The 12,139-nt window shown below is 34.5% G+C and overlaps 1 protein-coding gene across 1 annotated transcript; it reads left to right on the top strand.

Moving 5' to 3' along the window:
- The first annotated feature begins 972 nt into the window (after positions 1–972).
- LOC147293972 (Glycosyl hydrolase family 47 protein) lies at positions 973–10,829 on the top strand. The gene is made up of 17 exons (XM_086231852.1): positions 973–1,195; positions 2,084–2,203; positions 2,304–2,396; positions 2,815–2,901; positions 3,686–3,776; positions 4,335–4,390; positions 4,654–4,726; positions 5,117–5,226; positions 5,969–6,019; positions 7,011–7,099; positions 7,186–7,267; positions 7,380–7,493; positions 8,081–8,160; positions 8,304–8,439; positions 9,014–9,084; positions 9,208–9,448; positions 9,881–10,829. Exons 1-17 carry the CDS (start codon positions 1,061–1,063, stop codon positions 10,115–10,117), a joined length of 1,866 nt encoding a protein of 621 aa, XP_086087978.1. The 5' UTR covers positions 973–1,060; the 3' UTR covers positions 10,118–10,829.
- The last annotated feature ends 1,310 nt before the right edge of the window (positions 10,830–12,139 follow it).

Raw genomic sequence — 12,139 nt, 5'->3', positions numbered from 1 at the left:
CTGTACCCTTCCAACTTTTTTTTTATACAAAATTTCTCATCTTACCCTTAAATCAAATTAAAAATAAATTGTAAATTTTATATTTTATTTTTATATAACAGCCAAAACTCCCCACCAGGCACCCATTAATCACTCTCATTTAATCTCATCTCACCCGGACCAAAAAAAAAATCTCATCTCTCAATGACTCATGAATAAAAGTAAAAAATATTTTTTAAATAAACAAAATAACTATCAACAATACTGAATTATTATATTAGTAATTTAGTAATACACATTGTTTTCTGTGTTACTTCTTGGCTTATTCACACCATTGTTCATACACTTTTTTTTTTCACTTTTTTTTTTTGAAACTTAAATTCTTTTAGTTTGCCACCTAAATTTCACATAGTTGTTGCAAAAGACCCTATACTGTCAATTCTGTCAATTTTTCCATTAAAAAAGCTAACGTGACGCCTACATGTTATGGGCGAGACCCTTTTCTAGTTATGTAAGATCCATGTGGACAAACAAAATTATAAAAAATTGACATAGGTCTTATTATTTTTTAGTTTAAAAAGTATTTTTATTATTTTTTTTGTCCACATGTATTTTACATAACTAAAAAAAAGTCTCATTCATGCCATATAGGTGTCACGTCAGTTATTTTAACGAAAAAATTGACAGAGTTAACGATATAGGGTCTTTTGCAACAACTGTGTGAAGTTCAGGTGATAATTTGAGAAAATTTAAGTTTCAGAAGACAAAATGAGAAAAAATGTATTTTATAAAAGACAATAGTGTGAATAAGCCTTATTTCTTCAAACTATTTGGCTTCAATATAAAATAATTAAACATAAGCGATATATATTGTGTATTTTAGACACTCATTTTTTAATTACATTTTAGTTTAATGAGAAAAATTACATTAATTTATAAATTTGTCACTTCTATATTTTTAGCCTTGCGCGCCTGAGAGTGCAGCAAAAACTTCAGAAAAAACAGTCGTTAACAGAGTTAACTACTCTTCCTTCCCTAACTGGTAAACCGCGGTTTCAGAAATTCATAGGGACAGACCCCAATGGAACCTCTAAAACCCTCACTTCCAATCCTATCCTTCTTCTTCTTGTTGCTCTCACTATACTCCAATATTCTTATCCACACAGCTCTTGCCGATGGCGTCACTCCCGAGGAAGCTAAACAGCTCAGGGATGAGGTAATCCCCAACCCAGCTCTCGTAATTTTCGTCTCCAATCACCCTCTAAAGTAGAACCCAATTGGGTTGATTTGACTGCCATTTACCTAGAAATTTCCAGTGATCTGCCATTGGGTAGTATAGTCTCAACTCGATTGTTAATTGAACAGTTGTTGTACTTGTACTGATTAAAGCAAAGTTGTGAAAACCCCCTTTCAGAAAAATCCCGAATTTCAATTTTGCATAAGAAATGGGAGGTCTTGCCATTTCCCAAGTTATTCATTGGCTGTTAAACATTTTAGTCTTAGTATAATGTAGTTCACCTAGCTAGTTGCTGGAAGTGTTTTAATTTATTAATAACTCTTAGTAAAACTTGCGGATTTGATTTTTGGAAGGTCTGCCATGATTGTGTCTTATCTGGATCCCAGATAAAAATCAGCACTTCTCACTTTTTTTTTTTTTTTTGTTGTTGTTCAAATTTTGTTGGCGTAATTATTTTATTGGTTTTTTATTGTCCTAGGGTTTATAGCCCTATAAGTATAAAATTTGTAACCAATTGACGGCCCTTTGTCTAATTATTATATAAAATTGAGGTTTTCTCTTAATTCATATTTGTCTTGGTAATCTGTGTGAAATGTGAATCAACAAGACAATAGAAGCCTTTTGTTATTGGCCTTCTCTTTTTGAGAATAAAAACGTTCGTAATATACGTTCTTGTGCTATTCGCTTTGCGCTGCATCAAAGTATACTACAAAAAGTTTTATTACTATTATTTTTTAAAGAAACAATATATGTGCATTGCTTGTAAATTTTGAAGATCACTTAAAATTGGTGGGATAGCTTGTCATCTATTTGCTACTTACAATATGGTGTTATAATATTTGGAAATATATATTTTCTGAATTGTAGGTTAGGGAAATGTTTTATCATGCATTTGATGGATATATGGAGAATGCTTTTCCACTTGATGAATTGAGGCCTCATTCTTGTGGGGGTGAAGATACGCTTGGTGGTTATGCCTTAACTTTGGTAATGCAAATTACAATTCCTCTTTTTTTTTTTTTTTCTACTCTAAGTCTTTTTATTTTTTATTCACTCTTATGTGATGCTTCTGTCATGCCTGTCACAGATTGACTCCTTAGACACCCTAGCTTTACTTGGTGATCGGGACCGCTTTGCTACCTCTGTTGAATGGATTGGTAAAAACCTTCGGTTTGATATAGTGAGTAGTATTTTCTTTCTTCTTAATTGGTGTTCTAAAATTGCAAGTGGTGATTGACAATGTGGCTCTTAGTTTGATGAGCTAACTAGTTGAATTCATGGTTATCCCAGAAGGCTAGTCCTTTAGACCTAAGAAAGCTATTTTACATGATTTGAAACATGACAATTGTTGTTGACATGTTACATGTTATGTGATAATCTATCATGAGATACAGTGGAAAATTGTTCCCATTCTAATATGATGTGTTACCACTATTGATTATCTTCGAATTTCTTGTTTATATGTTGGTCTTGTCTTCTTCTGGAATTGCTATCATACATTCATATGTTTTTCTAGTATTTCACTGGTTGTCATTTAAATATTTCCCTCATAGTTATAAATGACTTATCTAACTTTGAAATTTTTGATAATGCTGCAGAATAAGACAGTATCTGTTTTTGAGACTACCATCCGTGTCCTCGGGGGTTTACTCTCTTCACATCTTATAGCAAGTGATTATGCTACGGTAGTAATTAGTTGCGTGCCTCTATGTTTTAAGCTTGACTCATTCTTAATAAATCCATAAATTACATTTTTATGCCATCAGAAAAATGTGTACTGTATATATAATAAAATATAACCAGAGGTAGGGGTTAAAGAAATGACAGCTACCTAGTCTGAGACTCTGAATAAGGCTAATGAGTTATGATAGAATTGGTTTGCAGTTTTTTTTTTTTTTTTTTTTTTTCTCCCTTTCTTTATTGACAGATAATTGAAAACTAGTGCAGTGGTTAGCAAGCAAATTTTTCAGACAGCAGAGAGCAGGAATTCTATTTACAAACAAGTTTTTGCTTTTGTTTTACATTTTAGAAACCTAGGTGAAGTGATATAAATTAAAAATAGTAATTTCCTGGATACCATACCTTAACACTCTTGATTATCTCTAATACTAAGTAAATGCTCCACTGCCTCTCCTAGCATTATATATGGCATCAGTGTAAGATCCCATATATATATATATTGGGTTGTTGAAGTGTTTGCTGATATACCGAGCCTCTGCTAGACCTCAGATTTGAGTTTGACTTACCTACTCTTCTGGAAAAAGAAAAAACAAAAGATTTAAAAGGCTGAAAAAGAAGAAAGAGGATGTGTTAGTTTGTAATAAAGGGTACATGGCAATATCATGTATCTTTTTGCTAGCAAAGTTTACTACGAAGATCTTTGATTATTTTTTTTCGTTCATGTCTGGTATGAGTGTTTCATAGGATATACATAATTTGAAGGTCATTATTGAATTATTTCTATTGTAGGGCATGAAAATTCTGACCTATGACAACCAGTTACTTAACTTAGCTGAGGATCTAGCCCGAAGATTGTTACCTGCATTTGACACTCCTTCAGGTATATCTCCTGGATTACCCCTTTCATTTAATATGCACAAAAATTTATGCAAGATGTTTCTGGTTGAACTTTCATTGTTTTGCATTCTCTGTCATTCCCAATGTTTGTGACTTTAGGTAACAGATGACTTTAGGTTCTGCACAGATTAGGATGCCTTTTATTAGTCTAGGAAAATAGTAAAAGATAAGAATGATGCGTTTATGTTTGAGAAATACCCATTGATTTTTGGTCTGGACGGGAGGCTTAAAAGGGCATAAGTAAGTGAGCCATATGGTTGTTACTCTATGTTATTTTATTTTAATGGTTGAATAGTGTACCTCACAAGTAACAGAGATCTGCTCAATGCTTGTTTTGAATTAACTTGATGAAAACAATTGTGTAGCTAAATAAATCCTAAAAGCTTTTTTTGTTTTAAAGATAGAATTGTGGACTGGACCATGAATGCCAAACTTTTTGTTTCGAGTTGCAGAAGAGTACATATTTGAAGTACTGGAATTCTGAGTATCCTTTTTAAGTTATTTTGTATTAGTATCCTTTTTAAGTGATCTTGCATTGCAGGAATTCCTTTTGGATCTGTCAATCTAATGAATGGAGTTGACGAACATGAAAGCAAGGCAAAGCCTCTCTACATTTTCTCTTTTATGTGCAAGTTTCTTTCTTCTTTACTGTGTTTTGACTTTTGACACATATTTTAGGACAACTAATGAGTAAATTTGCCATTTTTTATAAATAAATTTTCCATGTTCATGCTAAGTTTAAGTGTAGATGTAGAATCTTAACTGCTATCAATTACTTTTGTTTATTAACCATCATGGAGACTAGTATTTATTTGTCAGTTTGGGTAATATTTTTTAAAATTCAAATTTGGTTTGTCTAGATAACATCAACAGCTGGTGGTGGGACGTTGACTTTGGAATTTGGAGTGCTCAGCCGTTTGACGAATGATCCCAGTAAGTAGTAGCTGCCTTTTCTTCACACCTATAGTTTAATCCATCTAGCTTGACTGGACTTGGCTTCTAATCCTCTTCTCAAAGTACATGCACTTGGGCTACACCTGTAGATAAAAATGCATTTTGTTGCTGCATTTAATGGACAGAATTTTTGTTGAATCATGTAGATGTGTTATACTCAACTTTACTTGCAACATTAATTGGTATTGAAGTTATTGTGATATTTCTTCCCTCATAATTAATTTTGTAGAGAAGATTCTTGAAGTAGGGTTTACTTTCCTCTTTTCCTCCCTTCTCTGATTAGTTTGTTCCTTTTTCCCCTTTCATGTTTGTGATTCCTTTCTTATGGAAGGTGGAATTTACTTGTTTTCCATCTCCATGGGATTGCAGTTTTTGAACAAGTTACCAAGAATGCAGTACGTGGACTTTGGGCTCGCCGATCAAGGCTTAATTTAGTTGGTGCTCATATTAATGTTTTTACAGGTGAATGGACACAGAAGGTAACATTCTTTTTTACAAGATTACATTGAAAAACATACAACTATGAGTCAGTGGATTTAATATCAAGGATAAATAACAACACGTAACTTTTATATACATTAATGGAGTAGAGAAAAATGATTAGAAAAAACCTACATATGACTTGTAGATTCTTCCTTTTTTTCCAAGGTTGAAAAAAGCCTTTATAAATAATGGTAGATGGCCTCGCCTCAGTATTTTGTAGAACATGGGTGCACATCTTTATTTAGATTTTATTTGAATGATACTGATCAACCTTTTATGGTCAGCTATGGTCTACTACCAAATAATTCATATTTATGTAGTCGGACATACCCTTAGGCCATTTTTGCCAACCTGATAGGATTAACTAAATTGGACTCCCTAAACCAATGGTTATGGTTTTATTCATTGCCAATAAGTGCACCAGATGTATTGGTCATCATGATAAAATGTGATTATAATCCTTTGAGGCTCCCACAGTCCCACTAAATTACCCCACCTTGTGCGCCAAATGTAGAACTAGGATTTTAGTCTTATTGACCCCGCTAATCTGACCTTTCAAACAGGCCTTAGATAAGATGTACTAAATGGATAATTAATAGTTGATTTTTCCCCATGTTTTTATGATGTGTGTTTGCATTTTTTTACTCAAATCTTTGAGCTGGCATTAAGCACCCTCATCTCCAATGCCCTCCTCTGTGAGTCATCAACCATACCTTATGTTTCTTTGCTTTTTTGCAGGATGCTGGAATAGGAACTAGTATTGACTCTTTCTATGAGTATCTTCTAAAGGTTTGTAACATCACTTAGAATGTTGAAGCCTTCTGGTAGCTATTTGACCACATTTGAATTTTCAAGATTATTTCAGGTTTTATACTCTCTAGATCAAATACTTGATATCTTTATGTCATGACTGATGGGAAAAGCTTCTAGAAATCAATCTGAAGGGAAAGGGTAACTAGTGGTAAAATTTTAATGGGAATGTTTTGGTGCTTTTGGGGGTTAACCAGGAGACATCAGATAAAGTTAGCACCCATATTTTTGGCAGACAATGCATTCTTGCTATGAAAAACTAGTTTTTTGGTCTCATGAAAAATTGACAATCAGTTAGTGGGTGGTCGTTTAGTAATTTGGTGTAGCTCTTAGCTTGGACACTTCTGCAATAATTTCCATCCATTTGCATGATGAGAACTTTTTTTTTCATAATTATTTTAGCCTAGAAACCATAGTCCAAGCTCCTAGTTTTAATGGGAATTCTGTGCCTTGATTTTGTTTTATGCCTTTTTTGACTAATATGTTTCACTTTGTTAATGAAAATTAAACTCTGCTTCAAAATGTTATTACTTCCAAGTTTCACATATTAATATCTTCATTTTGACTAACAAAAGGGAGTTGTGTTTCACTCAAATTATTTCTACTTCAATGAGTGGGGAGAAGCAGCCCGAGATATTAATTTTAGATTTCATAATTTATCTTAGGTTTACTTTTTTTTCATCTTGTCAAGTGCATTTCTCTTATTTTTATGATTCGGTATGAAAAATTCTTATTGGTTCTAGCATTTATGTCTTCTTGGTAAAGTTCCATTTGATTTCTAACATCAAAACAATATCTTTGCTGCTAGACTTTTTATGTGCTCTTATTAGATCTGGTATATACACTGATGCACACACATGATGCTTATTCTTTTGTTTACTTTTTCTTTCTGGTTATGTTGAAAAGTGGTGATTTTGGTTTTTCTCTTTTCTTTTCTATTCTTGTTTACCATTAAATGATATCATTTCAGGCTTATTTATTATTTGGAGATGAAGAGTATCTGTTCATATTTCAAGAAGCTTACGCAGCTGCTATGCACTATCTTTATAATGATCCCTGGTAAATGCTAGTAACTTTTATATGATACGATGTGATTGTGTATTCCCCTTAACTTGAAAGCACTAAAATTTTACTTATGTTTGTAGGTATGTAGAGGTAAATATGGATTCTGCTGCTGTCGTCTGGCCATTATTTAACAGCTTGCAGGCATTCTGGCCAGGACTTCAGGTTTGTAATTTGTTTTGTCATTTTTAAGATATCAATATGTATTAAGTTGACACTGGGTAATAGAAATTTGTTTATTAGGTTTAGTGAGATTGTTTACCTTTTCTTTTTGAAGGTTTTAGCTGGAGATATTGATCCTGCAGTTCGAACTCATGCTGCCTTCTTTAGTGTGTGGAAAAGATATGGTTTCACTCCAGAAGGCTTTAATCTTGCCACGCTCAGTGTCCAGGTACCATAATAACTTTTCTGAACCTTGATTCACTTTTTTTATTTTCTCTTATTTTACTTGTAGGATATTCCAAAAGGAGCATGCTGGTGTCTCATTCAATGGTTTATGAATCTAAGTAAAATCCACTTTTGTAATTTAATACCATACTGTTGTGCATCTTTGGGGTATGTTAGATAAAATCTAATACCTTGAGGATATCAGCACTTGAGTTTAGCTTTTATTCATGAGTGGTTCGGTAAAAATTGTCATACTGCTCCTTCCATCCAACAAGCCAATATGGATAGTCAGACAGTTCTTAGTTTGAGGTGTGAACATTTGGCCTAGTAAAACCTCTGGTGTACGGGGCCATTTTGTGATGTTACAAATATCTGGGCTGTCCATGAGAACCTCTAGCAATACCCCTATTTCACAATTTAATTAAATTTGGCTTCTTTGGGGGCAAATGTTTCATTACTTCCTTTTATTCTCTTGATATTTTTTAAAAAAAAATTTCTTGAATTCTTTTCCTTTTCAGTAATTGTTGTACTACATTACATTTTACTTTCTATCAATTATATGTGTAATGTCTTAGTCTCATTTGTTTTTAGCAAGGGCAAAAAAGTTATCCGCTGCGTCCAGAGTTAATGGAGAGTACATATTGGCTCTACAAAGCTACTAGAGATCCCAAGTAAGCTCAGAAATTCTTTTGATTTGTGGGCCCCTTTATCAGTTTTCATTGTTAATGGCATATGTAAAAGGTACACTTCTGTTACCAAAAACATGATACACTTATAGGCTTTTGTAAACCATGTCTTATGTATGTCTATGTAGGTATCTTGATGCTGGACGGGACATGGTTGCTAGCTTGCAGTATAGTGCACGATGCCCCTGTGGATATTGTCATATATCAGATGTAGAGTTCCACAAGCAGGAAGACCATATGGAGAGCTTTTTCCTAGCAGAAACAGTAAGAACTTAAAAGTCAAATATCATATCTTCTTGTTGGCTCTCAGTAGATTTCGGAAGATTATTATTGACACATATATATGGTTACTCTCTCTCTCTCTTTCTAGCTGATGCTCGTGTGGGTTAATTGGGAGTTGACAGCACAATCTGGGTCTTGGTTAAGAATCCACTAGAATTTCCCGAAGTGTATGCCATCTAGTATCGATGATTAGGATTTTGGGTAGATGGGAAGTATATGACTAAGAAGGTGATTGTCATGTGTTGTTTACAGTTTGGAATAAATTATATCAAACAAGCCAAATTTGCTTTTTATCCTGTCTCTGCCTATGCCAAACCTAAGGATTTTTTGTAACCTTAGAAAATGTTAATGGAATTCTTTTTATGTTGCTACAAAACAAAATTATATAAACCTATGAAGATTTAAGGTTGGGATTGACTCGTTCTCTAAAATATTGTATGCTTTCCAACAATTTGAATTGTGCACCATTCTATTCATTCATTTATCTTTCTCTTATTTTCTGTTCTTTTTCCCCCCTCTTCCATTACATGTTATTAACAACCTGTAACACAATTAGGTTAAATATTTGTGGCTTCTTTTTGATTTGGCTGTGGGACCTGATAACCTTGTTGAAAATGGACCATACAAGTAAGTTTTTCAAACTCCTATCATTATGCTTTAGTGCCCGAACTTCTTTCCATAAAAGAGCTAACTTATCTTTTTTTTTTTTTTTTTTTTTTCCATATGCTTTGAAAATGCTTCTCTTTACAGGTACATCTTTAGCACTGAAGGCCACTTATTGCCTGCAACCCCTGAAATATCTCTTGTGCAGGAACATTGTTCATATTTTGGGGCTTATTGTAGAACTGGCGATGTTAGACAGAAATCTAATGCATCAGATGCTGCAAGTAATCCTCAAGAAACTAATGATAGTGGCTTATATGGAAGGGTTCGCACTGGATTGTCAGACTCCACTTTTTCTGAGTCAACCCCTATATCAGGATTTATAAAAGTGAGAATTGCATAGCATGCATTTCTGTTCTTGGATCTTTAATGAATGTCTTATTTGATTTTACTTCATGTCCAATTGCATGCTCCTCCACACATGTACACACAGAAGAATTGGGGTAGTTTTAGAATTATCACATTGAAGTTCAATGCTTGCGCGCGCACACATACACACACACACACACTTGTGGCTCTTAAAAAGATGAGCTATTTTTGTTTAGATTACTGGGAGGAAGAATTGGGGTAATGTTAGCATTATCACTACGAAGTTCAATGTTTTTAATTGGAAACTAAAACTACCTAAAAGCATAAATATATATTAAGTATATACAAGTGCAAGATTAAATGGTTTCAAAGAATTCAAGTCTGCATAAGTTTTATGCATTATAAAAGGTATCACATTGAAGTCCATTGAAACTTTCTTGTCTGTCTTCAGGGGGTTTGCCCAGGGCTAACTCACGGGCAAAAGTTTGGTATATCATATGTGGCATCAAGCCGCACAGCTCATGAGGATGAGGCCACACACCAAAGGGAACTCACTATTTCTGAGAGCCATCAAGTGGTGGTTGTTCCAAGCCAAACTTCTGATTATTTACCATCAGAGAAGAATTACCATGACAATTTTCTGGAATCGAGTGACGGAGGATCAGTGAGTGATACACCTCAAAAATGATGATGGGCACTTTGTTATTAAATTGAACTATTTTTTAGTTGGTCGGAATGCAGCCTCATAATATCACGACCTCAGTCCCTTCAGTGCTTCCTATACTCTGCTAAAATATTGTGGACGAAAAGAATGATTCTGGGATGGTCTGGCAGTTCCAACTTCCAACTGGTTCAGGCTGTTAACTGTAAGCCTGGAACCGCTTGAGATTCTCAACTTCGGACTTCCATGTAGATTATGTTCCAATTGTTTACAGAGTGAGCATGGAGCTTTAGGGTAGAAATATAAACAGGAAGAAAGAGGTTCTGTCAGAGATCTGTCTTGTTGGTTATATTGCTCCCGAGACCCAAACACTGACACTCGGTCACCTGTTAGGCTCACGTAACTTGGCATATTTAGCATAATTTTTGCTCTTCCGTAGGACTCAAAAGTTTGATTATAATGTGGGGTCATCAGCTTAGAGATGGATAGGTATTCATATATTCTGGAAGAAAACATTCCAATTGCTGCATAACCATTATTGTGGGTAGGGGCTAGACATTTGTACTCATGTGACTGACCCTGAACTGTAGATATCGTAGTTTTACAGTGTATTCAAAATACAACACAGGGAGAGGCTTTAGCTGATCTTACATGAGTTACAATTGATTCTTTGTTTGGTTGAAGATTGATGTCTCTGATGTCGCAGATTTTGTGAAGGATTATAAATAGTTTTTAAATCTGTTTTCTTTTCACTATATATCACTTGAACTGTATTTGCTAATTAGTGAGAGGTGTAGTATAGGGAAAACCATTCATTTCCCTAATGGATTGGAGACTGGGTCTCACTTTGGTATAAGTTAAAACTATTCATAATTTAATACTCTGGTAATCATGATATATTTTGCTCGATTTTGTTGGCAAAGTTACGTAAGTATTTGATTTCGTTTACCAGAATATTTAGAGAACCAAAAGACTGCTTTAATGACCAGTCTTATGGTGCGCTTCAGTCATACACCAAGGCAAGCATATAGTGCGAAGTAGAATGGAGACATATACAGTGCACAAGGTTGGCATGCTTTTGAAAGCAAAAGGGATGGGACAAGACACTTGCTTGCTCGTGTAGGGTTACACACTTACACTATATAATTTAGTCTTGGATTCCACGCATTGTACTGCTGCATGACCCATAAGTGGAGATGATAACGTATTTAGTCCTGTCATTGTGCATTGACTGTCAATGTCAATCAAGGCAATGGACTCCTAATGTATTGAAAGATTTGTGGGCAAACGTGGTGGTTCTCTCAAAGCTTCAGAAATCTTTATCTCGCCAAATATTTCAGTGACCGTGTCAAAGGAAACAATCGATATTCGTCCAAGTTTCTGTAACGAGGTAGAAGCCAATGCAGAGCACCATTGACAAAAACATGTCTAGTAGTAGGTGTAGGGGTTTGTTGAGCAGGTGGACTTAGAGTTTTCCAAGAACCCCTGGCTAAGGAGTAAAGCTCAACCCAAATGGGGTTCCCCAGCTGAACCACCAGAAGAATTATAACTCAAAATTCTCAAAACCTACAATCGTAGCCAAAGGCAGAGGTTTGTATAAGCCTATCACAACCACCAATAATACTAGGGTTAGGCAAAGCAAAGCCACAAACTTTCTAACTGAAGGATTCCAGATTATTGTGGGGACTAGGAAGAAGCAGTAGTCATCAGCAAGGCATATGAGGTCGTAGGTTCATGTGTCTACCAGAAAAAAACATTCAAATGTGCTTGGAAGGTAAACTAATATAACCTCAAGTGTCGATCTGAATCACAAAACTAAAAAGCTACCAAAAAACTATAAGAAAATATTATATAGGCTCTGAACAAAAATAGAAGAGTAGTTGGGGGATGAAAAATAACCTAAAATTCAAGATCATTCTTTACCCAAAATGGATAAGCAAATATAGGAATCACAACATTTTGTCTAAAAAGAAATTGCAATGAGTCAAATTTCACACCATTTTTCTAAAAAGAAAATTGCAATGAGTCAACTAGCTATAAGTTTTGAGA

This window comes from Dryas octopetala, chromosome 2, assembly GCF_963921425.1.
Source record: "Dryas octopetala chromosome 2, drDryOcto1.1, whole genome shotgun sequence".
In the NCBI taxonomy this organism is placed as follows: domain Eukaryota; kingdom Viridiplantae; phylum Streptophyta; class Magnoliopsida; order Rosales; family Rosaceae; genus Dryas; species Dryas octopetala.
This window is presented reverse-complemented; position numbering and strand designations above follow the sequence as displayed.